This window comes from Stereum hirsutum, assembly GCF_000264905.1.
Source record: "Stereum hirsutum FP-91666 SS1 unplaced genomic scaffold STEHIscaffold_1, whole genome shotgun sequence".
Taxonomy (NCBI): Eukaryota; Fungi; Basidiomycota; class Agaricomycetes; order Russulales; family Stereaceae; genus Stereum; species Stereum hirsutum.
Genome location: NW_006763131.1, coordinates 1,412,927 through 1,436,622, shown reverse-complemented (window position 1 = coordinate 1,436,622; position 23,696 = coordinate 1,412,927). Strand labels below are relative to the sequence as shown.

General features: G+C 51.4%; 8 protein-coding genes across 8 annotated transcripts; 5 read left to right on the top strand and 3 right to left on the bottom strand.

The window, feature by feature from the left end:
- Nucleotides 1-365: 365 nt before the first annotated feature.
- STEHIDRAFT_164480 (uncharacterized protein) lies at nucleotides 366-2,785 on the top strand. The gene is made up of 6 exons (XM_007298618.1): nucleotides 366-674; nucleotides 728-967; nucleotides 1,034-1,669; nucleotides 1,760-2,119; nucleotides 2,180-2,234; nucleotides 2,288-2,785. Exons 1-6 carry the CDS (start codon nucleotides 558-560, stop codon nucleotides 2,461-2,463), a joined length of 1,584 nt encoding a protein of 527 aa, XP_007298680.1. The 5' UTR covers nucleotides 366-557; the 3' UTR covers nucleotides 2,464-2,785.
- A 350-nt stretch (nucleotides 2,786-3,135) lies between these two features.
- Nucleotides 3,136-4,567, top strand: STEHIDRAFT_47729 (mitochondrial carrier; the record flags this gene model as incomplete). Its single annotated transcript, XM_007298009.1, has 9 exons — nucleotides 3,136-3,289; nucleotides 3,348-3,456; nucleotides 3,511-3,574; nucleotides 3,637-3,792; nucleotides 3,853-3,992; nucleotides 4,045-4,183; nucleotides 4,248-4,376; nucleotides 4,438-4,464; nucleotides 4,523-4,567. The coding sequence occupies 9 exons, from the start codon at nucleotides 3,136-3,138 to the stop codon at nucleotides 4,565-4,567; spliced, it is 963 nt and encodes a 320-aa protein (XP_007298071.1).
- A 190-nt stretch (nucleotides 4,568-4,757) lies between these two features.
- Nucleotides 4,758-6,714, top strand: STEHIDRAFT_70652 (uncharacterized protein). Its single transcript, XM_007298076.1, has 6 exons — nucleotides 4,758-5,002; nucleotides 5,056-5,206; nucleotides 5,302-5,534; nucleotides 5,598-5,642; nucleotides 5,718-6,186; nucleotides 6,276-6,714. The coding sequence occupies exons 1-6, from the start codon at nucleotides 4,920-4,922 to the stop codon at nucleotides 6,702-6,704; spliced, it is 1,410 nt and encodes a 469-aa protein (XP_007298138.1). The 5' UTR covers nucleotides 4,758-4,919; the 3' UTR covers nucleotides 6,705-6,714.
- Nucleotides 6,715-6,782: 68 nt separating this feature from the next.
- STEHIDRAFT_117218 (uncharacterized protein) lies at nucleotides 6,783-8,907 on the bottom strand (the record flags this gene model as incomplete). The annotated part of the gene is made up of 3 exons (XM_007298617.1): nucleotides 6,783-8,660; nucleotides 8,712-8,774; nucleotides 8,826-8,907. Coding segments are annotated over 3 exons (1,843 nt in total), but the record flags the coding sequence as incomplete, so codon positions are not given.
- Nucleotides 8,908-9,572: 665 nt separating this feature from the next.
- STEHIDRAFT_143574 (uncharacterized protein) lies at nucleotides 9,573-11,693 on the bottom strand. The gene is made up of 6 exons (XM_007298616.1): nucleotides 11,529-11,693; nucleotides 11,073-11,467; nucleotides 10,786-11,020; nucleotides 10,056-10,702; nucleotides 9,841-9,991; nucleotides 9,573-9,771 (listed from the first exon to the last, which is right to left on the bottom strand). The coding sequence occupies exons 1-6, from the start codon at nucleotides 11,619-11,621 to the stop codon at nucleotides 9,730-9,732; spliced, it is 1,563 nt and encodes a 520-aa protein (XP_007298678.1). The 5' UTR covers nucleotides 11,622-11,693; the 3' UTR covers nucleotides 9,573-9,729.
- Nucleotides 11,694-11,941: 248 nt separating this feature from the next.
- Nucleotides 11,942-14,609, bottom strand: STEHIDRAFT_143573 (MFS general substrate transporter). Its single transcript, XM_007298615.1, has 11 exons — nucleotides 14,114-14,609; nucleotides 13,908-14,055; nucleotides 13,812-13,839; nucleotides 13,698-13,752; nucleotides 13,369-13,639; nucleotides 13,135-13,301; nucleotides 12,988-13,080; nucleotides 12,724-12,927; nucleotides 12,567-12,665; nucleotides 12,307-12,500; nucleotides 11,942-12,250 (listed from the first exon to the last, which is right to left on the bottom strand). Exons 1-11 carry the CDS (start codon nucleotides 14,502-14,504, stop codon nucleotides 12,176-12,178), a joined length of 1,725 nt encoding a protein of 574 aa, XP_007298677.1. The 5' UTR covers nucleotides 14,505-14,609; the 3' UTR covers nucleotides 11,942-12,175.
- A 549-nt stretch (nucleotides 14,610-15,158) lies between these two features.
- Nucleotides 15,159-17,134, top strand: STEHIDRAFT_88884 (galactose mutarotase-like protein). The gene is made up of 9 exons (XM_007298194.1): nucleotides 15,159-15,531; nucleotides 15,593-15,691; nucleotides 15,749-15,790; nucleotides 15,847-15,902; nucleotides 15,966-16,042; nucleotides 16,102-16,241; nucleotides 16,299-16,599; nucleotides 16,654-16,744; nucleotides 16,802-17,134. Exons 1-9 carry the CDS (start codon nucleotides 15,448-15,450, stop codon nucleotides 17,055-17,057), a joined length of 1,146 nt encoding a protein of 381 aa, XP_007298256.1. The 5' UTR covers nucleotides 15,159-15,447; the 3' UTR covers nucleotides 17,058-17,134.
- A 3,056-nt stretch (nucleotides 17,135-20,190) lies between these two features.
- STEHIDRAFT_47908 (uncharacterized protein) lies at nucleotides 20,191-23,694 on the top strand (the record flags this gene model as incomplete). Its single annotated transcript, XM_007298018.1, has 12 exons — nucleotides 20,191-20,334; nucleotides 20,395-20,748; nucleotides 20,858-20,950; nucleotides 21,002-21,136; nucleotides 21,189-21,508; nucleotides 21,567-22,029; nucleotides 22,072-22,429; nucleotides 22,583-22,780; nucleotides 22,842-23,028; nucleotides 23,087-23,227; nucleotides 23,282-23,341; nucleotides 23,406-23,694. The coding sequence occupies 12 exons, from the start codon at nucleotides 20,191-20,193 to the stop codon at nucleotides 23,692-23,694; spliced, it is 2,742 nt and encodes a 913-aa protein (XP_007298080.1).
- Between the last annotated feature and the right edge of the window lie 2 nt (nucleotides 23,695-23,696).

Sequence of the window (23,696 nt, the reverse complement as noted above, 5' to 3'; positions counted from 1 at the left end):
GTAAGGACATCGCTCGAGAATGAGTAAGGTGACGGGGCGAACCAGGCGGGCGATTCGAGGTTCTGCGTAGCGAGGAAGAGCCCTCGGTGGGACTCGCCTGCACAACTGGGATACGTGAATCGTTCATGTCAAAAAATAAGAGAAACGGAACCACAAAGACATACCGACTACAACGACCTAGAGATACCCATTCGCAGGTGTGCAAATACCAGAATGTCGCTCTACGTCGTGGTTGAAACGGAAGTAGCAAGACGCGGGGGGGATCGCCGCAGAAGCTGTGCCACGCATCCGCTGTGGCGGTGAACTTTAGGGCAGACCGAAGTTGACTTTCCTGCATTGTTATTTCACATTTCCCGTCTCACCCGCATTCACTCCATCGCCGGCTGCACCCTGAGCGACTCGTTTAACAAGTGAAAAGTGGAAGTCAACCTCCCTTAGAGGTGACATTCAGCCCCTTTCACGTGCACAGTGGTGGGAGTCGCAAGCGAGTCGACTCCGTCTCACTGGTACAACATCCTGAATCCTCTGTACACAAAGAGACCTTCTTCTTATGAAATATGCAGTCGAACAATTACCCGCAATTTCCTAATGCAAATCATGGAGCTGATCTCAACATTGCTCAGGGCAATGCCAGCACGTTCACAGGAGGCTTCAACGCCGCAAACTATTGGCCCGTGCGTATTTCCTCGTGTTTGAGTGTTCCTCTGCTTGACCGAACCACTTTCAGATGTACATTGCATGGTTGCAGAATGCTTGCAATACTCAACAACAACAGCAGTTGTCTTACAGTCAAAGCGCTCAGACGTTACAGCCTCAGCCCACTACTGTTCCGGCAAACTTGGCCAGCTCAAGTCAAGGTAGCACCCCCAAATTCGGTTCTCAGGAGGAATTTCTGCTTGCCTCAGTTCTTGAATCCTCTGCGAGCCACGGGCTGTCTCATAGTCAAGCCATTGCTAATCTTGCTGGGGTGTGTCACAACTTCCTCCTTCCCTTTCTGTGTTTGAGTACTAATAGGGGCTTTATCGTGATGCAGGTGAACGGGCACTCCGAAGCAGCCTGGATGAGATACTACATCGACAACATTACTCGAATTAATGCCGCTGTATCGAACGGCCCCCAGGAAGCCTCACAGCTTACTAGTGGTCCCTCGAAGCCTCGTTCTCCTCCAAAGACCGCGTCTGCACACCGGTCTTACACCGACGGGAACGAAGACTCGGACCCGGAAGAGGTCGTCTCCTTACATTCTACTCCGTCACGCGAACCTTCAATTGCTAAAAACAAGACAACATCCTTGCGCAATGCTGCCTCTCTCCGTCAGGCGTCCTCGACCACCCCGAAGAACACTGTCGGTAGCTCACCTGGGAATATTCGTGCGAAGAAACTACATTCCTCTAGGATGCCAGCACTTTTGAATCCATCAGTGCCGATAGCGTCACTCAAATCGAAACCCGCATTGAAAGCCCCGCCTCAGGCGCTAGCTAAGTCTGGACTCCGGTCGACTAAACCCACCAAGACGCCCGTCCCCCCTCGGTTCGTGGAGCGCGCGAAAACCAACCGCGGGAATGCGTGGACCAGCGAGGACGACCGATTCATTGCCGAGGTCATCACCTACGAACTAGAGCGCGGCCGGTGTACGATAGACGATATGTGTGTCTCGATGTTCAGACAGGTGCGTTTTCAGAAAATCAGCTTCGGGCCGTTTTCGTTGTACCCATAATACAACCTAACATGTGGTTTCTTTATACGTCCTTGTTCCAAGGCGGACCATCATTCTGCCCCCCAGTGGAAGAAAAGGACGACGGAACTCCCAGCCGCGAGAAAACTTCTCTCTGATGCGGGTTTTCTACAGAAACGGTCTACGAAGGCTGTCCGGATCCACACACCGGATGAGGGATCAGAGACAGGCGTCGACGAGTCAGTCGGTTCCGATAATCCGACTGGTTCATCTATTGGTGTCGAAGACGACCTGCAACTTTCAACAGAGGACGAGTCCGAGATGGGCAAACACGGGCATAATTATACGGACGCGGATGCTCGCGCTATGGCGAAATGGATCGCGATGCATCCTGAATGGTCCGGAATGACTGCAGCACAGAGATTCAACGGTTTTGCAGAAAAAGTCAGCCTTTCATCTCTTTGGTACCGTGGTGGTAAGAGCGCTAAGTTTTTTTTGTTCTAGTATTCTTCAAGAACTTTTCTCGCCTGGCAGGAGTATTACAGGTCCCATAAGGAAGGTATGCACCATCCTATTTCTCTACTGCCAGTGTCTTCAATGATTATATGTCAGACCTTCACCGTCGTGCAGAGGAATATCGAGCCCACACCACTGGCCAGTCATTGCACGAGAATACTCAAGAACAACACCATGAGCCTGCGTCGAGTTCTGCACTGAAGAGTTCTCCCCTGAAACGGAAAGCAGAAGTCGAAATGCCTTCGCGCAAGCGAGCATGGTACCAGACTTGATCGGTTTGTATCATATGTCGCATACTTTCTTGGGTTCAATACATTCTCCGCATCTATGTCTCCAGTATCATCGTGAATGAACAGCGTCCACATAGCTCTCTCCACTCTTGTTGGACATCTCTCTTGTATATAACATCTTGATCGTAATGTCCTCCTAGTACTGCGTACGTATATTTGCGGTCGGGCCTAGATACTGAACTGAAGCACTGTTGATTGGGTGTCGACTCGTGAGTCGTGCTTTGACCTGTATGGTAGTACTTGTAGAAGTGAGCGCGCGCCGTCCATTTCGGGTGGTTCTTTGTAGTTCTGCTGTTTGGACTTGTTATGACCCAAAGCATTCGGAGAATTTGGCGCTCCGGCCAACTGTTGTACCGTTGTACCGCCCACGATGCCGCTGTCCCTCGTATCATATGCACATCGACACGATCGCCGCTTCAACGTGCGTTTTGGCGCTTAGATGTAAATAGCGATCTAATCTACAGATAATTCTGCGCAACCAATCAAGCGAGGGCATAAATCACAAGCCAAGCCAAGCAAGCCGGACGCCAGAATAAGCTCCTGATGTCTCCAAAGCTGCTTACCCCTTATATTGCTCGCTGCATGCTTTCTACTGCACGATCACCACCACAATCCCAATAAACAATGGTGGGCTACCCTTGATTAATTTTTAATATGGGACATTTACTCTCTGTCTTTTTTCCCCAACAGAGTTCAGACAGTTCGGACACCAAAGGATCTGGGGAGACCAGGGCAGCGACTACTGCTGCTGAGAACGTCAAGTCGTTCATCGCGGGTGGATTCGGTGGTGTAGCTGCTGTTTTGGTCGGTTCGTACATCCAAACTTTTCTTTAAGGAAAAAAGTGCGAATCCGCTCTATCTAACAGGTCATCCCTTCGACCTGACGAAGACGAGGTTGCAGACCGCTTCCCCAGGAGTGTACAAGGGCGCCATTGATGTCGTTAAACAAACTGTTGCTAGAGATGGAATCAACGGGTACGTGTTTTACTTATCTGCCTGCTGTCTCGTCTAAACTCGCCAAATATGTAGTCTGTACCGCGGCATGCTACCACCATTACTTGGTGTCACGCCAATATTCGCTATGTCATTCTGGGTACGTTGATGACTATGGGGAGGTATGCACTAGCCTCTGACACACTGTGACGTTTCTTATAGGCATACGATGCCGCAAAGGGATTGATCTTCACCCTCACGCCCAACAGGACTTCCACTTCTCTCTCCTACGCTGAACTCGCCACAGCTGGTTTCCTTTCTGCCGTCCCAACCACCGCGGTGACTGCTCCGGTCGAGAGGGCAAAGGTGCTCTTGCAGGTACGTTGTTAACTTCTCTTCAAAGTCCTCCAGTCTGCTGATGTGTTTCATATTGCGCAGATTCAGGGACAGGGTGGATCAGGCAAGCAATACACAGGTGTTTTGGATGTTATGAAGCATCTTTACAAGGAGGGTGGTTTGCGTAGTATCTTCCGCGGTTCTGGAGCGACAATAGCTCGTGACGGACCTGGAAGTGCAGCGTGAGTCCTTTCACCGATACCACGCCGTTCTCTCTGACTTGGGATGTTGCAGTTATTTTGTCGCGTACGAGGCCACGAAGAAATACCTCACGCCGGTCGGCCACACTCCTGGCGATCTGAACTTGGGTGCTATCATCGTCGCCGGTGGGACTGCTGGTGTTGCGATGTGGGCCATCGCTATCCCTCCCGATGTACGTTTTCGAAGTCACAATCTCGCGAAGAGTTCCAACTGAAAGTCGATGTCTGTTATCGCAGGTCATTAAATCACGGCTACAGTCTGCGCCGACAGGAACATACTCCGGAATCATGGATTGCTTGAGGAAGACCATTGCGGCTGATGGGGCGGGTGCTCTATGGAAAGGATTTGGGCCTGCTATGGCACGGGTACGTCTGCCTTGCGATCTCAGGCCTGTCAATTCGAGCGCTCAATTGTCACACCTTGAAGGCATTCCCTGCGAACGCGGCAACATTCGTAAGCACCTATCAATGCTCGCGCATTACACCCAAACTGATAGCGTTCACTCCTCTAGCTTGGTGTCGAATACTCGCGACAGCTGCTGGATACATTTTTCTAACGGGTTGTAACGCATGTGATACTGTATTTTCTACCATTTTACCAACCGCATCCGATGACGGAAGTATTTCACGGGTGCTTATTATTGCCACGCGAGATTACCCCAAAAGGAAGTCATTGAACGTAAATGAAGTCGCGACGCGGTGAAGCTCTTCTTTCCAACTTCTTTCTTCCCCCCCACCGACTTTGAGGACGTGTCAAAACGTCCTCTCCACAAAACCCTCATCCGCTTCACGACTTGCACGATTTATCATAACACCGCCGATTTTATCAGCCCGTCTTTACTCTCAACAGCAATTATCTATCTTACATTTCGGTGACGGAAGCAATTACAGCCCCACGTATACGACAGCATGCGACCTTCACTAGACTCAGCAGCTTCTTCAGTTCCAGCACGCAAGACGACGCGTCAAGCGCGTGGTCTATCTGCGTCTGAGTATGTTGTGCTCTATTGATGCTATGTGTTTACTGACACCATAAACTGCGCAGGATCGCACGAAACACCGCACATTTTGACACTTGGGGCAACTACCAAGGCTGTCAGGAAGCGGGTCTCTCAGATATGCCCAAGGATATGAGAGACGAAGTCCTTGACGTCTTTTTGACAGATGGCGTGCTGCCAGCTTCATGGCTTGACGAGGTCTGTTCGCGTTCCATTAGCCTTTGTGCATTGTTCTTCCTTTCAGGTCTCGCTCATGAATGACTTCATCTCGTGCGTGTCCTTCGGGCACGCAGTCCACGAAACTGTTCAAGCGAACACAGAAATACTCTCCGCTGTTTCTCGAGTTTCTTGAAGACGCGCAAGAAGCCTCACCTAAATTGTTCTCAGAGGACGTACATGCCAACACAGAAAGCAGCTACGACCTGCTCGGCGACCTTCAAGGGGTATTTCGTGCTTGGAATGCTCTCAAGAGGCTGCGTCGAAGTAAGAACAGGAAGGTTTCTGAAGCCGAATATGCTGGCAATGTGTGCGTTCTAGACCTTCCGAAACTAAAAATAAACACATCATTTATTGTATTGCTCCTTGGCAGATACGAGATCATTCGCAGCATTGCCCTCACCCGAAGTGAATACCGGTACGTTTTCACACATTTCCTTTCGGACGCAGTTTCTCCTCATTCTTCTGTAGCTGGCTGACACTTCCCGCTCAGACCAGAAACAACAATAGCGCTACCCCAACCTCTGCGAAACCCCCGTGCTAAATCAGATGCTCTCCGCATCCTCAACACCAAAACGGTGATCCCCGACGGTGCCGTCTTCCTCCCCGAACACACCCTCCGACACCTCTCCCTCTCCGCCCATTCCCCCTACAAACGCCTCAAATCCAGCAAACAAGCCCGCGGCTCCGGCTTGACTTCCTTCGCGAACCAGTCCACACCATGTTCTCAGCTCCCAAGCACACCATGCTTCGAGTTTGCGTCAAGTTTCTTCGAGGATAAGAAGCCGATACATACTATGTTCGGGGACGCGTACAGGCAGAACAGGATGGCGACTGCATCGGCGTTGAGGCAGTTGCAGTGCATGGGCATCAGAGCGCCTGTTCTGGGTCTTATCTGGGCAAACGGGACTGTACGTGCCCATGTCGACTGGTGGGAAGAGAATGAGAAAGAGAACTTGAAGGTCAGTGCACCATAATTTCTACCACTACTTCACATTCACTGGTTTCATGACGGTGGCTGATTTTTGAATGGATGCATCTCGGACAACAGTTCCTGCATTCCGCTCCATATCCTGGCACGGGTCAACCGGAGAAATCTGGCTCGAACGACGATCTGTTCCACGAATGGTCTCTCGACCGACCCGCCGACATCATCCGCGTTTTCCTTCTCCTCCGAAATATCGACGCCTGGACCACAGGCCGTTTCAGAGATCTCGTCGTCTCGGGCATCAACCGCCTCACCGTCTCCGTTGTCGACCAAGGCCACAAGTTCAAGCCCTGGAAGCGTGCTAAGCTCATCACCGTCTCTCCGCTCGCCGACTCCTCGAGCGTCAATACCGTTGCTACGCAAGGCGCGGAGAATAGCTCGGCTGAGCCGGAGAAGGTGGTCAAGGTGAAGACGGCCAAGTTGGAGGCACAGACACAGACGAAGTCTACGAGGCAACTTAGGCATCGAAAACCCCGGAGGAGCAGTACTTGACCCTTTCCATATGCACTACCTTTCTTTTTTACCCGACACGCGATACCTCCCTCCTTCCATTTCACCTTCACAACAGTGCGCAATATATTAGTTCTATGGTCATAAAGATAGTAGCGAGCAAGCAAGTCTGAAGGAGCACAGGTACAAACACAAACAAACTGATACACGCTTTTTGGGTAAGTAAATAAATCCGCCAAGGTCAACGTCCGGGAATACTCGAGTACATACAGAGTTAGATGAGATGTAGAGATGTAGAGATCATTGAAGCTTCCTCCAGCTCGAAGGAATTTTGGTGACCACGTCCGCCCATGCCGACAACCGCCCGCGCTCCCACGACTCGACGTACGAAAGACCAGCCGACGCACGACGTCCTTCCTCCGTCTGCAACCTCTTCTCCGCATCGCACCAGAACAGCACCCAATCACCCAAGCGAATATGACCCGAACTGCGCTCGAAGTACCACTTGTTCACAGGGTTGTTCGCCCTGCTGCGCCACACTAGATCCTGGCCTTCTCCGCGACCTTCCTTACCACCGTTCGGGTTGACGGAGAAGGTGAGGCCGAGACCGTATGTCTCATCGTGAAGCGCGACCCAGAGGAAGTCGACGGTGCCGTCACCTTGGTGGCTTGGGAGAACTGCAAACTTGTCGAGGTAGGCGATAGGAGAGAATGATTGGGAGTCGGGACATGGTTCCCTCGTCACGATGGCGGCACCAGCATAGTCACCAGCGACGATAACGAAATCGAGGTCGCTCTCGAGACGTTTGTAGAATTCGTCTGCTTCCAATGTTCGGTTGAAAGACTGCTCGAGGAGCGCAGTCATCTTGACCTTGTCGATGCTGTGAACGTCTCGGATGACCTCGATATTGAGGCCGCGGCGTAGGAGGGTGGGAGTACTGGAGGTCAAACTCCGGTTGCCTTGCAGAAGTGCGTGAGGAAGACTAGAGCTGACGGCAGGCTTGTTCGTGATGAGGTTGCCGATGAGGGAACTAGGGGAGCGGTGGCTGACCATGACGGCTGATGACGAAGGGGGCATGTACGACAAGCAAGTACGAGCGAGCGCGAGATTGGAGAGCGAGGTAGGATGGGTGGTCTTCCAATCTGGCTGAAATGTATTCCGGATGTGCTCATACTCAGAGGCGAGATTGATGAGAAGATGGGGGTATCCAGAACGGGCATACGAGGGCACACCACCTTCGCGGTTGATAATCATGAGCCGCAGGGGTGTAAGGTCGATCTCCCGTTTTGCACCCGAGCGCTGAACCTCACGCTCATCAACTTCTGCAGCTTCGACCATACCACGCGCCAAAGCTGCTACGACATCGTTAGCGTCTACCCTGACCGACCGGCAGAAGGAGTCGACGGCCATAGGAGCGAGCACGGGAATCTCGCCGGCACGGAGCGCTGAACGAATAGGAGCGAGGTCGGAGACTGACGTGTGGGCCTCGGGAAGAGGTTTTCCTGGCGTTTCCACGTCGCCCTCCTTGGGACCTAATCGAGCGATGGCGCTGAGAACGGGGCGAGCTTGAGCACCATGCCTCTCGAAGGCTCCGACGACCCGCATGACCTCGTTCATGGTACTCTCGCGCTCGCCTTCCTCGCCACGGGGTATTTCGTCGTTCTCGACGACGATGACGCTGACGAGACCGAGTTTGGCGAGGTAGATGATGCCCCGAGTGATACTCTCTAGCTGTCGATCCGTGAAAGGACCCTGGACCTTGACTAAAGCGGTACGGTGGTGAATAGGATTAAGAATTGAGGCGACGAGAGGGGTGGGAGCTGCGTCTGTCAGAAGGGTAGCCTTTTGTGTTTCTGTAGCTGGGACAGGGAAAGAGGGAAGTTCGGTTTGAGGGACAGCTTTTGGAAGAGTAGGCTGAGGACGAAGGCCGAAGTGGCTGAGGTATGACTTCGCATCTCTGGTTGAAGGGTTCGCTCGAAGAATAGACAAGATGAAGTCCTACTCGATACTCAGTTTTTGAACGAAGCAAGCGAAGAATGACGAACGAACATTCGTCGGGGTAGGGCCCTCTAAATCCTCTGGCTCTGGATGAGGTCTATAACCTCGTACAGTCTATATGTCGAGTTGAGAAGTTTTCGGTGAACACGAGGACGAAAAACATACGGCATAGAAAGCCTTGAAGGTATGAGACTTGTTTGCGGCTGAGACTGTGCGGGATACGGCTAGGGATGTATGGCGCATCATGGCGGGGGGTCTTCAAGTGATGGGGGGCGCAGGAGGGGGGTGGAGGGGGTGTTTATATGACTCATGGACGAAGCATAGCCTGAACCAAGGAGGAGGTTGAAGAAAGTCGGGGCAGAAAGACGCTGAGGTACGACCCTCAATCCCATCTAATCTTATCAGATCCGTCGGCCGACAGCGCTTTGCCCTCACCACTTCACCGTGCGCTCAGGTCCCTCCATGCATCGATGCACCCTACATAATCGTTCACCCATATGACTGCGACAGGCTTCCGACTGGGCATTCATACCCTCGCCCCCTCATGTCCTTGGCTGGCTGAACTAGTAGTGCCGCTCGGCCAGGCTCGCAAAAAATTTAACATTCAGGCTTCAAAGCTTCGTCAGTTGCGGCAAAGCGAGAGCTTATTGAGATTTCTCCGACCTTCCATGGCAGTTCACTTCACTTGACACAAATACAGCCTTTGGGTTTCATCGAGATGATACAACGTTCAAAACATGATCAACCATTCACCGCCTGGCTAAAATAGCGCCTTGATTCTCATCCTCCGGCGTCTCTCAAAAGCCGCTGAGACCGTCCATAATTGTCTCAGAAGGTGTGGCTATTTCAGCGTCTATCAAACCTGTAGCAACCTAACTGGTCCGAGGGGTATTAGCGCAGTGTATGTTGTGCCCAAGATGGCAGTTGCGTGATATTGGCTAAGATACGCCGCACGTCGAACGGACAATTAATTACTCAACAGGGGACGAAGGAATGTGACATCTGAATACGCATCACACGGCGCGTTCGCATGCAGGTAAACAGGAGTCTTGAAAGATTTCTATACGTATCAAAATGTGTACAGGTGTATTGTTCGCGGACTCGTGGACACCTGATTGAGAGCGCACCAGTTTCAGAACAGCGACGACGTAACAGAACAGGACGATGGGTGGTGACTCACCTTCTCGAGAGCGATCAGCGTGTCTTCACTGATCATGAGCGCTACGTCCTCTTGTTCTACTATATCGTCCGGCAGGTTGATCTCTTTACGGAGATAGGGCAAGCTAGACTCGACAGGTCCTTGTTGTAGCCAGCCGCCCTCGATGACGGTGCTGTGGATAGACGTCACTGTCAACAGAACGCCACTGGAGAAATAATGAACGCCACATAACGTACGGGTCTGTGATGACTTTCCACTCTTGTTTTTCTCCTTCTTGTGCACAGAGAACCCGACGAACACGTAAAGGATGGTAATCCGTGACACTTATTATTTCTTCCCCGAGCCAGTTGTACGGCTTTTGCGATATGTACTTCATCCCGAATACATAACACACCCAGACGGCCGAGTTGAGCATTTGTTTGGTCAGGCGCGATCCAGTGGGACCCCATGAATCCCAAGGGAAAGCGTGACACGTGACACCCTCCTCGAGGGAATTGACGCGATCCAATAAAGTACTTGAGGGGACATAGAGCTGTAAGCCGCGGATCGTCGCAGAGACGATGACCGTATAATTGATGACGAGGAGACGCTCGGTATGGGAGGTGTGGAAAGGAACTCGCTGCTTTTCGTCGGGCGTCCAAACTGGCGCTGGGTCCGAACGAATCATCAAGTCGAGGGGAATTATATCTGGACGCATCGTGGGCCACTCGAACGACGCAACGTACGGTACCCCGTGAAAGCTGGGCTCCTTGGTCGGCGTGTGTATAAAATCGTATACCAGCATCGAAGGGCCGTCCTGGCCTTCGGGACCTTCCACACATCCAACGAGGATGTATGTATCGCTCAGGAACGTGAAAGAACTTATACTGATATCTCTCAGCGCCTAGAGATAATTGTGAAAGATGTTAGTAAAAGGGGATAGAGATGTTCAAAGCGTCCTGATCCGAGTCGCAGTCGGCCACTCACAAATAACCGATCACCCGTCTTCCAGTTCCAAACCACTACATCATTGTCAACCTCATCATCCTCACATGTGAATGCCACCCCGAGATAGTCTCCATTGACCTGGACGGCGTAGGACCACATAACTATTGTCGCTGTGGTGAACTCAACGGGATGCAGCAGCTGTTCCTTCGATGCCAAACCATGTTCCTTGCCGGTGGATAACGACCGAAGGTGAATATGGTGGACGCCACCGTGACTAGCCAAAGTCAACCACAATCCAAACCATAGATGAAAAGAAAAAGACATACGGATGTCGAGCTTCCAACAACACCAGCAGATCCTGAGAAGGATCGATTCCAAAGTCTCTCAACGAGAACTCAGTGGTAAGTTCCCACTTCCGTTCCTCGATCCCCCTCAATCTCGACGGCAACTGGTGAAAGACGAGATGTCTCCGAACCGGGCCTCTGCTCTGCACCAACACATTTCCGTACAACTCCCACAGCCCTCCTGTATGCATCTCCATTTTCTCATGATACGACCAGTCCAGTCTCTCCCATGCGCGTTGATGTTTTTGAAGTAGCTTGAGGCGTTCGGACGGCGTGAGGAGACTCGGTGGCCCATCTGACAAGCCGCCGGCGGAGAGAGCGACTTGATATTTTATTGTAACGCTGCTATCGATGAGTTCTTGGAAGGCTTTGCATACCTGAGTTGCCCGCGTGAAGTCTAAGCAAGAAATAGAGAATGATTTATGTGATCAGGCTTACTCGCTGACAGGTTAGTACTGCTTTGTAGTCCAGATCCTCAAGGATCTTGATGAGCAGCTCCGGTGGCAGCGAAAGAACAGATGAAGAAGACATAATGAACCAGAGATTGTAGAGCGTTTGTCGTCGTCGTACTCGAGTTGTAGACTGTACGTCCACAAGGGAAGCGAGTACCAGTGACGTCTGTAGCATTCAAAATCGGTGGCTCCGCCACTCATCGCGATCGGCGTATCCCGGCTCACACTGTAATCATCGTTCAAGTGGCGCAAGAACAGGTCGGCTATCTGAGGGAAGTTGGAAGGGCACACGCCGGCGCGCCGACCAGTACCATGACGACTCCTTTTCCTTGACCCTTATAAAAGTTGAGAAAAGGATACTATCGTCCACAGGATATCGAAGTCGCGCGCATTGAACAGGGTATACTAGTCTATGATGATGATTTAAAAATGGTAAAATGATAAGAAATTCTATTGTCGGAGGTAGGTTGACATGTGAATGTGAGAGAAATTAGTGATGTAGAATACAATGCAAGAGTCTCAATGAGAGAGAAGTCCTAAAAACAACAACAACAGCAACTGCAAAACTCCGAACAAAAAAAGCAACAGCCCCTCAAAGACAACACACCCCAGCCAAAACGGAGAGCAGCCCGTTTATGAAGTAGTAGCTCTCTTTGACCGCGCACGGATCTGCGGGCCATACCGGTAGAAGAAGAATGGTATAGGAATCTGATGGATAAAGATCGGTTAGTGATAAGTCTCAGCGTGTACGGAGCGGAACGTACCATTGCCAAGGAGACGAAACCCCAGACGCTTGCGGCCCAGCCATTGCCCAGGTTGTGGTACATAGCAGTGATGAATAGAGGCATAGCAGCGCCCGACCCAGATCGGATGACGGTCTTGGCTGCAAGAGCAGACGCGACATAGCCAGGAAATGCGTCAATGAGGAAGGCGTTGGCGGAGAAGTAAATGATAACCACTGTACGGAAGGCGACACATGAGCGACTGTGGAAATTATGAAGAGGGATGACAAGTGGATACGCACTGCCAAAGCCAAAGGGAATTCCAGAAATGCAGGGGCCAACCCAGTTGCCACCGCCAGGCATCACATAGGGAGGACTTGTCCACCCGAAGATGAAAAGGGCTGTCGGAAACATAGATTAATACGATATATGAATATGGAGCAATCGCCGAAGACTTACAAATAGGAACAAACGGTGCGCCCATCATCATGCCAATCAACCTGTCTTCAGGCTCGCCTTTTCCACCCCGCTCAGCGCAGCGGCGGAGATAATCTTTCTCCAGTTGTGGCGTAAAGAAGAGAGCCAGGAGCAGGCCGATGATAACCGAAAGGAACGTCAAGCCGACACGGCCATCGTCCCAACCGTAACCTTCCCCGAAAACGACTGAGCGAGGGGGTACGTCAGTCGCGTAAACTTCGAAAGCAGAAAAGCCAAGAGACTTACCAGGGAAGGAGAAGAAGAATGCATAAAGAAGACCGTAAATGAGTGCGATGTATAAGCTCATTAGTAGGAGGATAGGCTCTGTGACAATCATTTCTGCGACGGTTCGTTAGCAAGACATAGTGACAAGGAGAATCAACCACGACTTACCGAAAGGCCTGATAAGCGTCTCAACCAACAACTGTCCGACGGATTTCCCGTAAATCTCCTGCTCTGTCACGATGGATTCATCGCCAGTTTCCTTCCGCAGCGTTACCGCACGTTTCCCGAGCAGTACTGGAGCGAAAGTTTCTGGAATAGAGCACGAGAAGGCCGTTCTAAATAGGAAATGGGAATTGTCAGCCGTCATACTCCAAAAGAAATATAAGAAGGCAGACGACTTACGTGACAGCAGCGAAAATCATGTTCACCCAAAGCATCCACCTCCATCCAATGTTTTCTCCAACGAAACCACCGACGATAGGACCCAAGACAGGCCCACCATAAGGCGCAGCAGCGAACAAAGCGATGGCAAGTCCTCGTTCGTTGTTGTCCCATACGTCGGAGATCGTGCCGCCCGCAAGGGTAAGGGGCGCCGAGGCAAAGAACCCGCACAAGAAGCGACATACGAGTAGAGTGCCGATATTTGGCGCAAGAGCACAGGGTATGTTGAAGACTGGAGTAAGGAACTGAGCGTGACGTTCTGGAAGGAGAGTAAGGGATGTGGTACTTACTGACGTAGATGAGAGAAGGGCCGACCCACAGTGGCCGACGTCCATATAGCTCGGACTACATGGTAGCTTGTGTTAGTATTCATACAGTCGACAAATAACGAGGAAGAGACATACTAGAGGTGCCCAAGCTAGCGGACCCAAACTGAAATGTTGAGAAGAAAACGACCGTTAGGATTACATGACATAATACGACAGGTCGAGTGTACTCACCCAAACCCAACGACCATCAGAGACACAGAAAGAGCGACGACTACTTCGCTGACTCCAAACTCGCTCTCCATCCCCTTGAAATCACCAGTAACGACAGCACTTGCGAATGCCACTTGTACAACGGCGATCGAACATACAGCGGTAATATCTGTGGATATTGTCGTCAGCAAATTTGGGAGTGACGTTGAGGAGACAGGATGACGTACACCATCGGTAAAGATTGCTCCAATTTCTCGGATCTTCTGGATCGTCCACCTTCCAGGTCACGAACTGAAAACCTTTCGATCCCTTGGTTTTTCCTCCCTTTTCTACATCAATGACGGTGCGTGTATGTGTCTGTTCACTTGTCCGGGAGGCGATGGGTTCCAAGTAGCGTTCCGGTATGAGACCCGTAGGTGACCTGGCACGGTATTCATTAAGTTGTCCAACAGGATTGACATTGGTAGTTTCGAATGGATATGAGAGATCAGCTCGAGTAGAATCATGTTGGGGAGAGTTGAATCTAGTAAGGTCGAGATTAGAGTGAGCAGGAGAGGAGACCGCGGTTGGTGTGGTAGATGGTAGCGGCGAACTCGGACTAGAAGTTAAGTGTGTCATCGTTCGTGGATAAATATTGAGCGTGAGCGAGAACGTCTAAGGGGAAGCAGAGGCTGAAAACAAGGAGCACCAGAACCCAGCCTAGCAGCCATTTATACGTTTCGCAGGGACAAAGCTCAGTAGATCTATGCTAGATGGAGCCCCGACCAATTCCGAGGGAAGAAGATTTTGAGTCTCGGACTGAGGACGGACAACGTTCGGAAGGCTTTCTAGTCGGGGCTAGTAGGAAGATCGCCGTCGATAATTGGCCGGAAGGCCTAGCCTAAGAACAAACAACGTCACGTCACGCCATCACGGCGAGCACACCTTCCGAGACTTTCCGCACAACAGGAGCGTGCTCCAACCAAGCTCCAAAACAGCCGGGCATGCTCGGCTGTTGTTCCTACGCCGTTTCATATTCCGGAGCCAACGCTCAGCCGGCTCGGCCGTGCCGGGCCATCTATGAGTAAAAAAAAGCGCCGAATCAACAAAAAGGAGCCGACGGCTGCCGCGTCGCTGACAAATAATCGCGTCCAATCCACTCCGCCCAAGATTTCGAAATTTCGAGGCATCTCTACAGCACACAACGTTCTTCTTGTGCACCAGCTATTGACACTCCCTCTTACATTGAGCGACGCTGATGGTGCCTGTAGTAAAAGAACTCGCACTCTTCTCCATCGCATGCTGCACGACGTTTCTGACTCGCTTGCCGACCCCCTGACCATCGCTTTGCCGTCATAGTCGTCTACCACTCTTGTCACCTGCTCAGAAGGCTCGCGAGGTGCATCACTCTCGAAAAACCTAAATATCATCACGCGGTCATAGCGCACCATTTACTCTGCTTCAATTTCAATGCTTGCAGGGTATAAATCGTCTCGGGATTGGGGTCACAACCCGTTGGACAACCCCACATCCACTCCCTAGTCTTTTTGAACGGCCACCCTTCGCCGTTCCAGCTACGTCGATGATTCTTCCCGCAGTTCTTTCAGTCTGTCTTCTTCTCGGGTTGTCCAAGGCTACGTCTCTTCCTCCACGGCAGTCCGACGATGTGAACTTCGCTCTTGCACTCTGAAACTGAACTCCTCTGACGCGATATTATACGCCTTCAGCCGTTGAAACTGGTACAGCTTGAAGCACCCGATGGGTCCGCGAAGGCACATTTCATCCCGTACGGTGCCATCACGACGAATTTTTGGGTGAAAGACAAGGTTGGTTACCTTTCTACGATCTAACTGGGACTTGACTGAAATGCCAATCCATTGTAGCACGGAAACTTTAGGGACATTATCCTTGGATATGATAACCACGTACGTTGTGCCTCCAACGTCGACGCCGTGCTGTCTTGACAATATCCTTGATCTAGACTAACTATCTGACCGACGCTCTGGGCCACCCATACTTCGGGCCAGTAGTTGGAAGGTACAGAAATCACTATCTACCTATTGAGCATAGCTCGAACCCTCATCACGTGTTCTTTCCTAGGTACGCGAATCGTATCAAGAACAGCACATTTACCATCGGGAACAACACCTACAACATATCAGCTAACGAAAATAACGGTAAGTCGGATTCATCAGTGTCAATTAGGTTTGAGTTTGTAACGCTTCGCCCAATCCAGGCCTGGATACCCTTCACGGAGGAGAAGACGGTTTCGACCGGCGGTTATGGACGATCGAAGAGACCACTAACTCATCCGTGACCTTCAGTTTGACTGACCCTGATGGCATGGAGGGCTTCCCTGGTACTGTCAACGCCAATGTAGGTCCATATGTCTCTTCTCAGATATTCTCCGCCTTCCTAAAACTGTTTGCCTAGATCACATACACTTTGGACAATAATGCAACATGGAAAATCAAAATGCATGCCACTGCGACTGAACAAACGCCCATCATGCTCAGCTGTCATCACTACTGGAATTTTGAGGCCTACCAAGAGACTCAGACTCTCGATGATCATTTTGCTCAGTTCCCTGCACACCAAGTTATTGGCGCAGACGGTATACTCATTCCTGATGGTTCGCTTGTCAACGTCACGGGCACCCCGCTCAATTTCCGGACGGCCAAATCCATTGGTGCTGCTATCAATCAGACGATCGGCTTGGATTATTGTGGAACAGGCAAGTTCTACGTTACTATTTCGACAACATGTGATTGACGATTGCGGCTTCTAGGCTGCGACGGTTTCGATAACTGCTGGATATACGACAATAATACCTCCGATAGCCCCGTGTTTTCCCTTTGGAGTGTTAACTCCGGTATTCGGTGAGTCCTTTTGCGTAGAAAGGAACACTTCTCGCTTTATTAACAACCTACACACAGCCTGGATGTTACGACCAACCAAGCCGCTCTTCAGATGTATACCTGCGACGGTATCTACAACGCGAGCCTACCCATACCCCGGAAAGTCGAACAAGGTGGTCCTTCGACCTTCTACCAGGACCATTCGTGTCTCGTGGTGGAGCAGGAATCTTGGATTGATGGGATTAACCAACCCGAGTGGGGAATCGATCAGATCTATGGACCAGACAGGGACTATCTTTGGGAATCGGAGTACGCGTTCTCTGTTTTGCAATGATACGAAGGCGTACGAGCTGTATAGCCCTTTATCTATTCACCATAATTTGTTGTTCTCGATGACAAAGATTCTCGAACTTGACGAACATTTGACTCTTCAAAGGGCGAGCTGTTTGCGCCCTATTTGAAATCGACGTGACACCGAGTTTATCGTTGTTTCTCATTGTTTGGGAGAGCTGACCGTTGTGGTTTCAAGTCGGGAACGCGACACTCGGCTTGAACGCAATATTCCACTCCTCCAGCTCCGGTCATATCCACCTCTAGTCTCTATCGGCACGGCTCAGATATCCGGCTTTTGACGGGCCACTTCTTCAGATCTTAGCGTTAGTAAATAAGTATCGCCGCCACGGGAGATCCTCCGCGCGGGCTATGGAGCTTTTCCCTTACGCCGTCGTCACTTCTGCCCGAGATGACAGCGGTTTAGGGGCTTTATGATGCAGTCCCAGAGCTCATTGAGGGTTTTATGATGAAGCCCCAGAGCTCATTGGGGGTTTTATGATGTAGCCCTAGAGCTCATTGATGGTTTTATGATGCAGCCCCAGAGCTCATTTTTCTGTCTGGCCAGAGATTGCTCCACCTCGAGCGCCGGCCCCGCATGCGACGAAGGCAGCAGTGCTCGGCGAGTTCCGTCTCGAGCTCTCAGAGGTTGCTGAGAGTGCTTCAGCACCCATTCTCTTCTATAAACTTCGTGATAGGCAATGTTAGAGTGTTTTGATATTATTCCGTGAATAGTTTTAGAGAAAGCAATCCAAAGTAAAGAGCGGACCAGGCGCACTCGATTGATAGAGGGCGGCGCGAAGCCTCTCGTGGGAGTGTGGAACCCGGAGCCACTTCGATCTCTGGGTTCATAAAACTCTGTCCCCAGGTCATCGGAGCGCCCGCATCATAAAACCTCTTTTGCAGAATCGTAGTCGCACCTCGATTTCGCGCAGAGAAGCTCTGCTCCACACGAAGCCTTAGGGGAAGCTGGGGCGAAGACAGGGCTGCCACGAGCTGGGCCACATCACTCTTGCAGGCCCTCAGTGCACAATACCGAGCTCATTTTTGCATTTTTGATCAATATCATTGGTGCAGCGAGGCCCTGCGAGTCAGGGGCTCACTCGGATAGACTTTGTCCAATATTCTGAGGTGGAATGCTACTCAGTGGTCAAGTGTGGCCACGCCATTGAAGTGTGCCGGGGGTGGCGTTTGCTTCTAGCGGTTGCGTCAAGAAACGCCGGTCGCTCCATCAAGAGAAACAGTGGGAGCGACTACGATTCTGCAAATTGCTGGAAGGCGAAGCTCTGAGTACTATGCTAACTTTCCGCTAATCTCGATCTTTAGGTCGCTCGTATCAGCACTAATCCGTTGCGGCCGCCCATTGGCCCGGAGGCGCAGGTGAAGGTCAAGGAGCTCCGTGTCGTCGGGAACCACCCTCTCAAGGAAGCGAAGATTAGGAATACAAGTTCGCTCTGAAGCTCCATGCCCTTCTTGGTTCGATGCAGCTAAGGTGGACCAGCCCGACGCTATCCGCATCGGCCGGAGACCCGTCACCCTCTAGATCGGCGCTGTTCTATCCCTTCACGAACCCGTACGACCGTCTTCTACCGCTGGAGACTACCACTACGGACGAAGACATGCGCCACCCGACTGCGCTCGTCCAGTACAGCGCCCCGAGTACTATGGGGGTCAAGCATAGTGATGCCCGCTGGCTTGGCCATCGTCCGTGCCGACGACAAAGAGACCTCGTAAGGAGTGAGCTATTCTTTTCCCGTGCGACTCCACTTCTCGGTCAAGAGTGACTCGGAGCCGGTCATCGTCGACGACCTCGGACGACCGACTGACTCAAGACGAGTAGTTCTGGCACCATATCCTCCCTCTGAGCTAGACATCGTCTAGTAAGCCACACCCATTAGCTTACTCCTCAAACGTATGCGAAACGAAGGACTCCACAATTACGAACTAAAGAGGGGCAGCATTTAGGAAGCGGAGGAGTGGATTTTTATTGTACGTTGACCATCCATAGGAAGGTTCGAGCTGTATATCATGAATTTAGATCGTCTTCGAGTCATGGACGATTCCCAAGTTCACGCATACTTCGTCCGCGGTGGGAAAGTGGCACCAGATTTAGCCGTATGCGAGCTGCATTGGCGCCGCAAGTCACGACGGCTTCTTCAACTACCATCACTATATCACAGGCGTGGCTCCCGAATTGAGTACACCATGATCTCCTCCTTGACATCTTTATTCTCTGGAGAGAAGCTGGAAATCTGCGTTGCCTCGTATTACAGAGGGAAAGACGCTGACGGGAGCGTGAAACGTTTTCACCGAGCTATCTTCATCATCACACAACCCTCGGCCGACACCGGATATCCTCGAGGGACAGTCTATCAGGTCATTCATGGTCGACCACTCTTCGAATATATGACGAAGGACGGAGTGGACATAAGACAGAGGCAGCCTGGTTACAGCGGCAGGGTCAAGATAGGGGAGATGCGGAAGAGAGATATCAAGAAAGTAGAGAAGATACTGTCAGGGCTGGAAGTCATACGAGATATAAATTCGGACTGGAGTTGTCAGACATGGACGAGGGAAGGGGTGAGGCAACTGACGGAACATGGGTTTGTTAGCAGAGAGAGACAAGAGAGTTTGGACGACGAACTGGCACGTGCGGAAAACGAGTATGTGAAAGGTCTTCAGCCGACCGGTGGGGAAGCTGGCGGCGTCTATGAAATATAATCAAAGTCGTTGGCTGCTAGTCTCGTAGTAGGGCTAGTGACAAATAGATTCTGTCTGAGACACAGATCAAGGAGTGACAGGGACCTCGGAAGTTGGTGTGGCGCCTGGCAGACGCACAGCTGCGCTAAAGCTAGTAACAGGATAAAAACAAGACTGCTGTTAATTGCGAGTCATTCGAGCAAGCAGCAGTCATTGAGCACAATGCTAGGCGAGAAACCATCCAATCACAGTTGAAAGGTTTTGGAAAAACAAGGAGACAATGGGGCGACAGAGAAGGAAAGTGTTCGGCATTGGCCATACTCACTTTGCACACACGACCAAGTCGAAGTGCCACAGCTGTTCTGCGCGAAAGCGTCGCTCAAGACGCTCACCATCAATCCTCTCTGCCGGGAACCTCTCCGCGATGGATTCGAAGGATGGGGCTAGTACACCTGCGAAGGCATGCCTTGCAAACTCTGAGGCTGCTTGATTTTACTCATCTTGTTTGTGGGTCGCAGTTCTACCAGGAAGATATCGTAAAGAGGAAAGATAACTTGGACCCAGCCTATGGTGTCGTACTGGTGCGTTCAGCTCATTCTTGGGATAGTGAACCCCGTCTTACCTTCAATACTCTATATCAGAGGTCTTGGCACGATGCTGAAGACGTTCCACTTCCACCGGACCACCTTGACCCACTCATGCGCCCGTTAAAGCGAGGGGAAGTGGGAGTGTCATTTTTCTCTGGGGGTGCTCGCGATATCCTTCCGGAGTCCATGTTCACACTCGTGGATCGTATGTTCCAGCCAGGAGATCTATGTAAGAAGAGCATCAACGATGTCCAGTCCGGGGTGGTCACCAGCGTAGACGTACGTGCGCGCCTAGACCATGCAATTAGTGGAGAGCATGTCCCGGGATGGAAGACCATGGATGACATAGAGAGTCCAGCAGATGTAGATATCGGAGATTATGTGACATATGACCATTGGATTGGCCAGGTGAGTTTGGAGATTTCTAAGGACATAGTGCGAATATTAACGAGTGGATAGGTTGTGGAGGTGAGCTACGGACGACCTCAAATTCTTTGGTCTTTCTAAACAACCGTAGCTGTTTGACGAAGCTGTTATCGACGTTTCTGATGGAAAACTTGCCCGTCTACCTGAAATTTCCTCCAGGCTGTCTGTTGGGGATATGGGTAGCGTAAGCCCCCTACTGTCTCTAATATCCACCAAGCCTGACAACATGCTTCAGGACATCATTCCGCACCCCAGTACCGTCTCAAACCTCTTCGGTGGTCTCTTTGGCCGGCACAATTCCGTATCTGATACCGTCGTCCATGTTAAGCACACGGTCCTTGCGGTTTCGTGGCTTGCCATCGACCAATCTGTGAGTTGCAACTCCATTCCTCTGTTGAACTACTTCTTACGTTTCAATGCAGCTCCCACCGGAAACCGCTGCGGGAGCAAGCCGACCGCAACGTTTCTGGCACGGAGAGGATATGGGGAAGCTCAAGCTCGTGCGGAGTAGAGCGGAACAGATGATGCGCGTCGCCGATAAGGTCACTCTAAGAGACGGGCCCGGTATACCGTACACAGTCCACGGGAAGGCCGGAGAACCATGGGGTCTCATCCAAGTCCGAGTATACGTGGTCAGAGTCACCCAGAGTACTGTCCATGTTCTGTGGCAGGATGGATCAACAGAAACACTCCTCGCCACTGAGCTCATCCCTTACCTCAATCCTGACGAATATGACTGTTGGTGAGTATTTTCCACGCACGATTGCACTCGAATTTTGACCCTTTTTCATGTGCCCTAGGCCTGGTGATCACGTACTTTGGAAAGGTGAAGATGAGAAGCGCGCGGCCGTTGTTCAATCTGTCAATGCACGCGACCGCACGGCAGATGTCGTCTTCTCCGATACAGATAGCCGCGAGCTCGTCTCCGTCTTGGAATTAGATCCTCACGGGACGGGCGATTGGTCTGCCACTTCGCCGACTACGTTCGATGGACTCGGTCTGCGCCGAGGTGACTTTGTATTCATCGGCGAGTCAAACGGCATGGAACCTCCTAGGGTACCGCGAATAGGTGAAGTCGAAATGTGGGTCAGGGAGGCGCCTGTTATGGATGAGCGAGGGCAGCTTGGGGGCTGGCGGAAAGAGATGTCAGATATGGGGCACGACATCGCCCGGAAGAGAGAGACGGAGAAGACTGTTGAAGGAAAGATCTTACGGCCGTCGAGCGGTGACACGTCGTTGAATTGGTTTGGAGAAGTTTCCGATGTAAGGCATATCACAATTTTCGTTCAATATGATATTGTTGAGCGACGATTCTCTCATCAGTTACGGTTAGATGGTTCGGTCGAGGTGACCTTCCCCAACGGCTTGACGGCGATTTTCCCTCTTCAACGTTTAACGCGATTATACGACACGATGGAACAACTAGAGGATATCTGGGGAGACGAAATGCAGGGCGAAACGGAGGAAGGGAGACACCCGCACGAAGAGGACTTCTGGGCGATGGACGAGGACGGTAATTGGCAACAGGGGACAGGAGAAGACGACGAGGATTGGGAAGAGGAGGATGAAGAAGGAAACGAGGATATGACAGTAGATGAGGAGGGGTGGGACTTTGATCCAGAAGCACAACCACCTGCAACTGACGCCACTCCGAACAGCAACAGTTGGTGGCCTGGCTTTCTCTCCACAGCACAGAATAATTCGACACCAGAAGAGAACGGTCAACAAGACCCACCATCGACGGGAACCTCCACCTCTCTAGATAGAATGCCGGAAGACAGCACCGAAGGGCCAGACGCAGTTGATCTCGCAGCAGTCAATGGTGTGCCCGATGTACCGCAACCAAGCCACATTCCTGACGCAGAAGCCGAAGACTCGCCTTGGAAGCGTTTCGAGGTCATATCCGAGGCTCCGCCCGATCATGCATTTTATAGCTCTGTGCCGTCCCAACCATCAAGACAATTTCTCGCTCGATTACAGAAGGAGTATCGTGCGCTGACGAATAGCTTGCCAGGTAAAGCTCTTTCTATGACATTCATAGATGTCACATATAGGGCTGATTACATCGTCACCAGATTCCATCATTGTACGCGCCTATGAGGACCGGTCAGATCTCCTTCGTTCGTTGATAATCGGTCCAGAGAACACGCCTTACGAGGATGCACCTTTCGTAATCGACTGGATGCTAGACTCCAATTTCCCGCAGAGCCCCCCTATTGCCCACTTCCTGAGCTGGACGAATGGCAATGGACGTGTTAATCCGTACGTGTCCCTGGCCCCATACAGGCGGTTCGGTGAGCCTAATCAACCTACGATATAGAAACTTGTATGAAGAGGGAAAAGTATGCCTGTCCATTCTTGGGACTTGGGCCGGCGATAGGAACGAGTCCTGGAGTCCTGCACGATCATCTCTTCTCCAAGCCCTCGTTTCGATACAAGGCCTTGTTCTGGTCAAAGAACCGTACGGGATTCCTTCGTTCATTTCTCAATGACGGGTCTGATTTTTTTTCCCCAGATGGTTCTGTGAGCCGGCATACGATAAACTGCGTGGTACCGAGGAGGGAATCGTCAACAGGTCAGCCTGTTCGCGCCTCTTTCAACAAGGATCATGTAACTCATTTAATCCATGATTTTTCTAGCCGTCTATACAGCGAGAAGGCATACGTTCTCTCCCGTGGGTTTGTTCGCCGCTCTCTGGAAATTCCGTTAGGATCTCTCGAAGCCGAAATTACGTGGCTGTACCGCAAACAGGGGCGTCTAGAAAAGGTTATCAAGGACGCTCGTGCCCTTATCGAGAAGAGTCAGTCATCGGACGATACAGCTGTAGACCGTGAGCGAGCGGTACCACGATTGACGGCGGGGGGCATAATCACATTGGGAAGGACTTTGGGGAAGTTGGAGGGTTTGCAGAGTATGCCACCTTCGTGACA

Excerpts from the sequence above, each read along its gene's own strand:
- STEHIDRAFT_88884 (XM_007298194.1), top strand. The coding sequence starts at position 15,448 with ATGATTCTTCCCGCAGTTCTTTCAGTCTGTCTTCTTCTCGGGTTGTCC. Across the intron at positions 15,791-15,846 it reads TCCTTGGATATGATAACCAC|ACTAACTATCTGACCGACGC; the intron begins GTACGTTGTGCC and ends TCCTTGATCTAG. Across the intron at positions 16,242-16,298 it reads CTGGTACTGTCAACGCCAAT|ATCACATACACTTTGGACAA; the intron begins GTAGGTCCATAT and ends CTGTTTGCCTAG.
- STEHIDRAFT_164480 (XM_007298618.1), top strand. The coding sequence starts at position 558 with ATGCAGTCGAACAATTACCCGCAATTTCCTAATGCAAATCATGGAGCT. Across the intron at positions 968-1,033 it reads CCATTGCTAATCTTGCTGGG|GTGAACGGGCACTCCGAAGC; the intron begins GTGTGTCACAAC and ends ATCGTGATGCAG. Across the intron at positions 2,120-2,179 it reads TCAACGGTTTTGCAGAAAAA|TATTCTTCAAGAACTTTTCT; the intron begins GTCAGCCTTTCA and ends TTTTTGTTCTAG.
- STEHIDRAFT_143574 (XM_007298616.1), bottom strand. The coding sequence starts at position 11,621 with ATGTCTTCTTCATCTGTTCTTTCGCTGCCACCGGAGCTGCTCATCAAG. Across the intron at positions 11,021-11,072 it reads TTGTTGGAAGCTCGACATCC|TCACGGTGGCGTCCACCATA; the intron begins GTATGTCTTTTT and ends GACTTTGGCTAG. Across the intron at positions 10,703-10,785 it reads AGACGGGTGATCGGTTATTT|GCGCTGAGAGATATCAGTAT; the intron begins GTGAGTGGCCGA and ends AATTATCTCTAG.
- STEHIDRAFT_143573 (XM_007298615.1), bottom strand. The coding sequence starts at position 14,504 with ATGACACACTTAACTTCTAGTCCGAGTTCGCCGCTACCATCTACCACA. Across the intron at positions 14,056-14,113 it reads GAGCAATCTTTACCGATGGT|ATATTACCGCTGTATGTTCG; the intron begins GTACGTCATCCT and ends CAATATCCACAG. Across the intron at positions 12,666-12,723 it reads CGCACCGTTTGTTCCTATTT|CCCTTTTCATCTTCGGGTGG; the intron begins GTAAGTCTTCGG and ends TGTTTCCGACAG.
- STEHIDRAFT_70652 (XM_007298076.1), top strand. The coding sequence starts at position 4,920 with ATGCGACCTTCACTAGACTCAGCAGCTTCTTCAGTTCCAGCACGCAAG. Across the intron at positions 5,207-5,301 it reads CAGCTTCATGGCTTGACGAG|TCCACGAAACTGTTCAAGCG; the intron begins GTCTGTTCGCGT and ends TCGGGCACGCAG. Across the intron at positions 5,643-5,717 it reads CTCACCCGAAGTGAATACCG|ACCAGAAACAACAATAGCGC; the intron begins GTACGTTTTCAC and ends CTTCCCGCTCAG.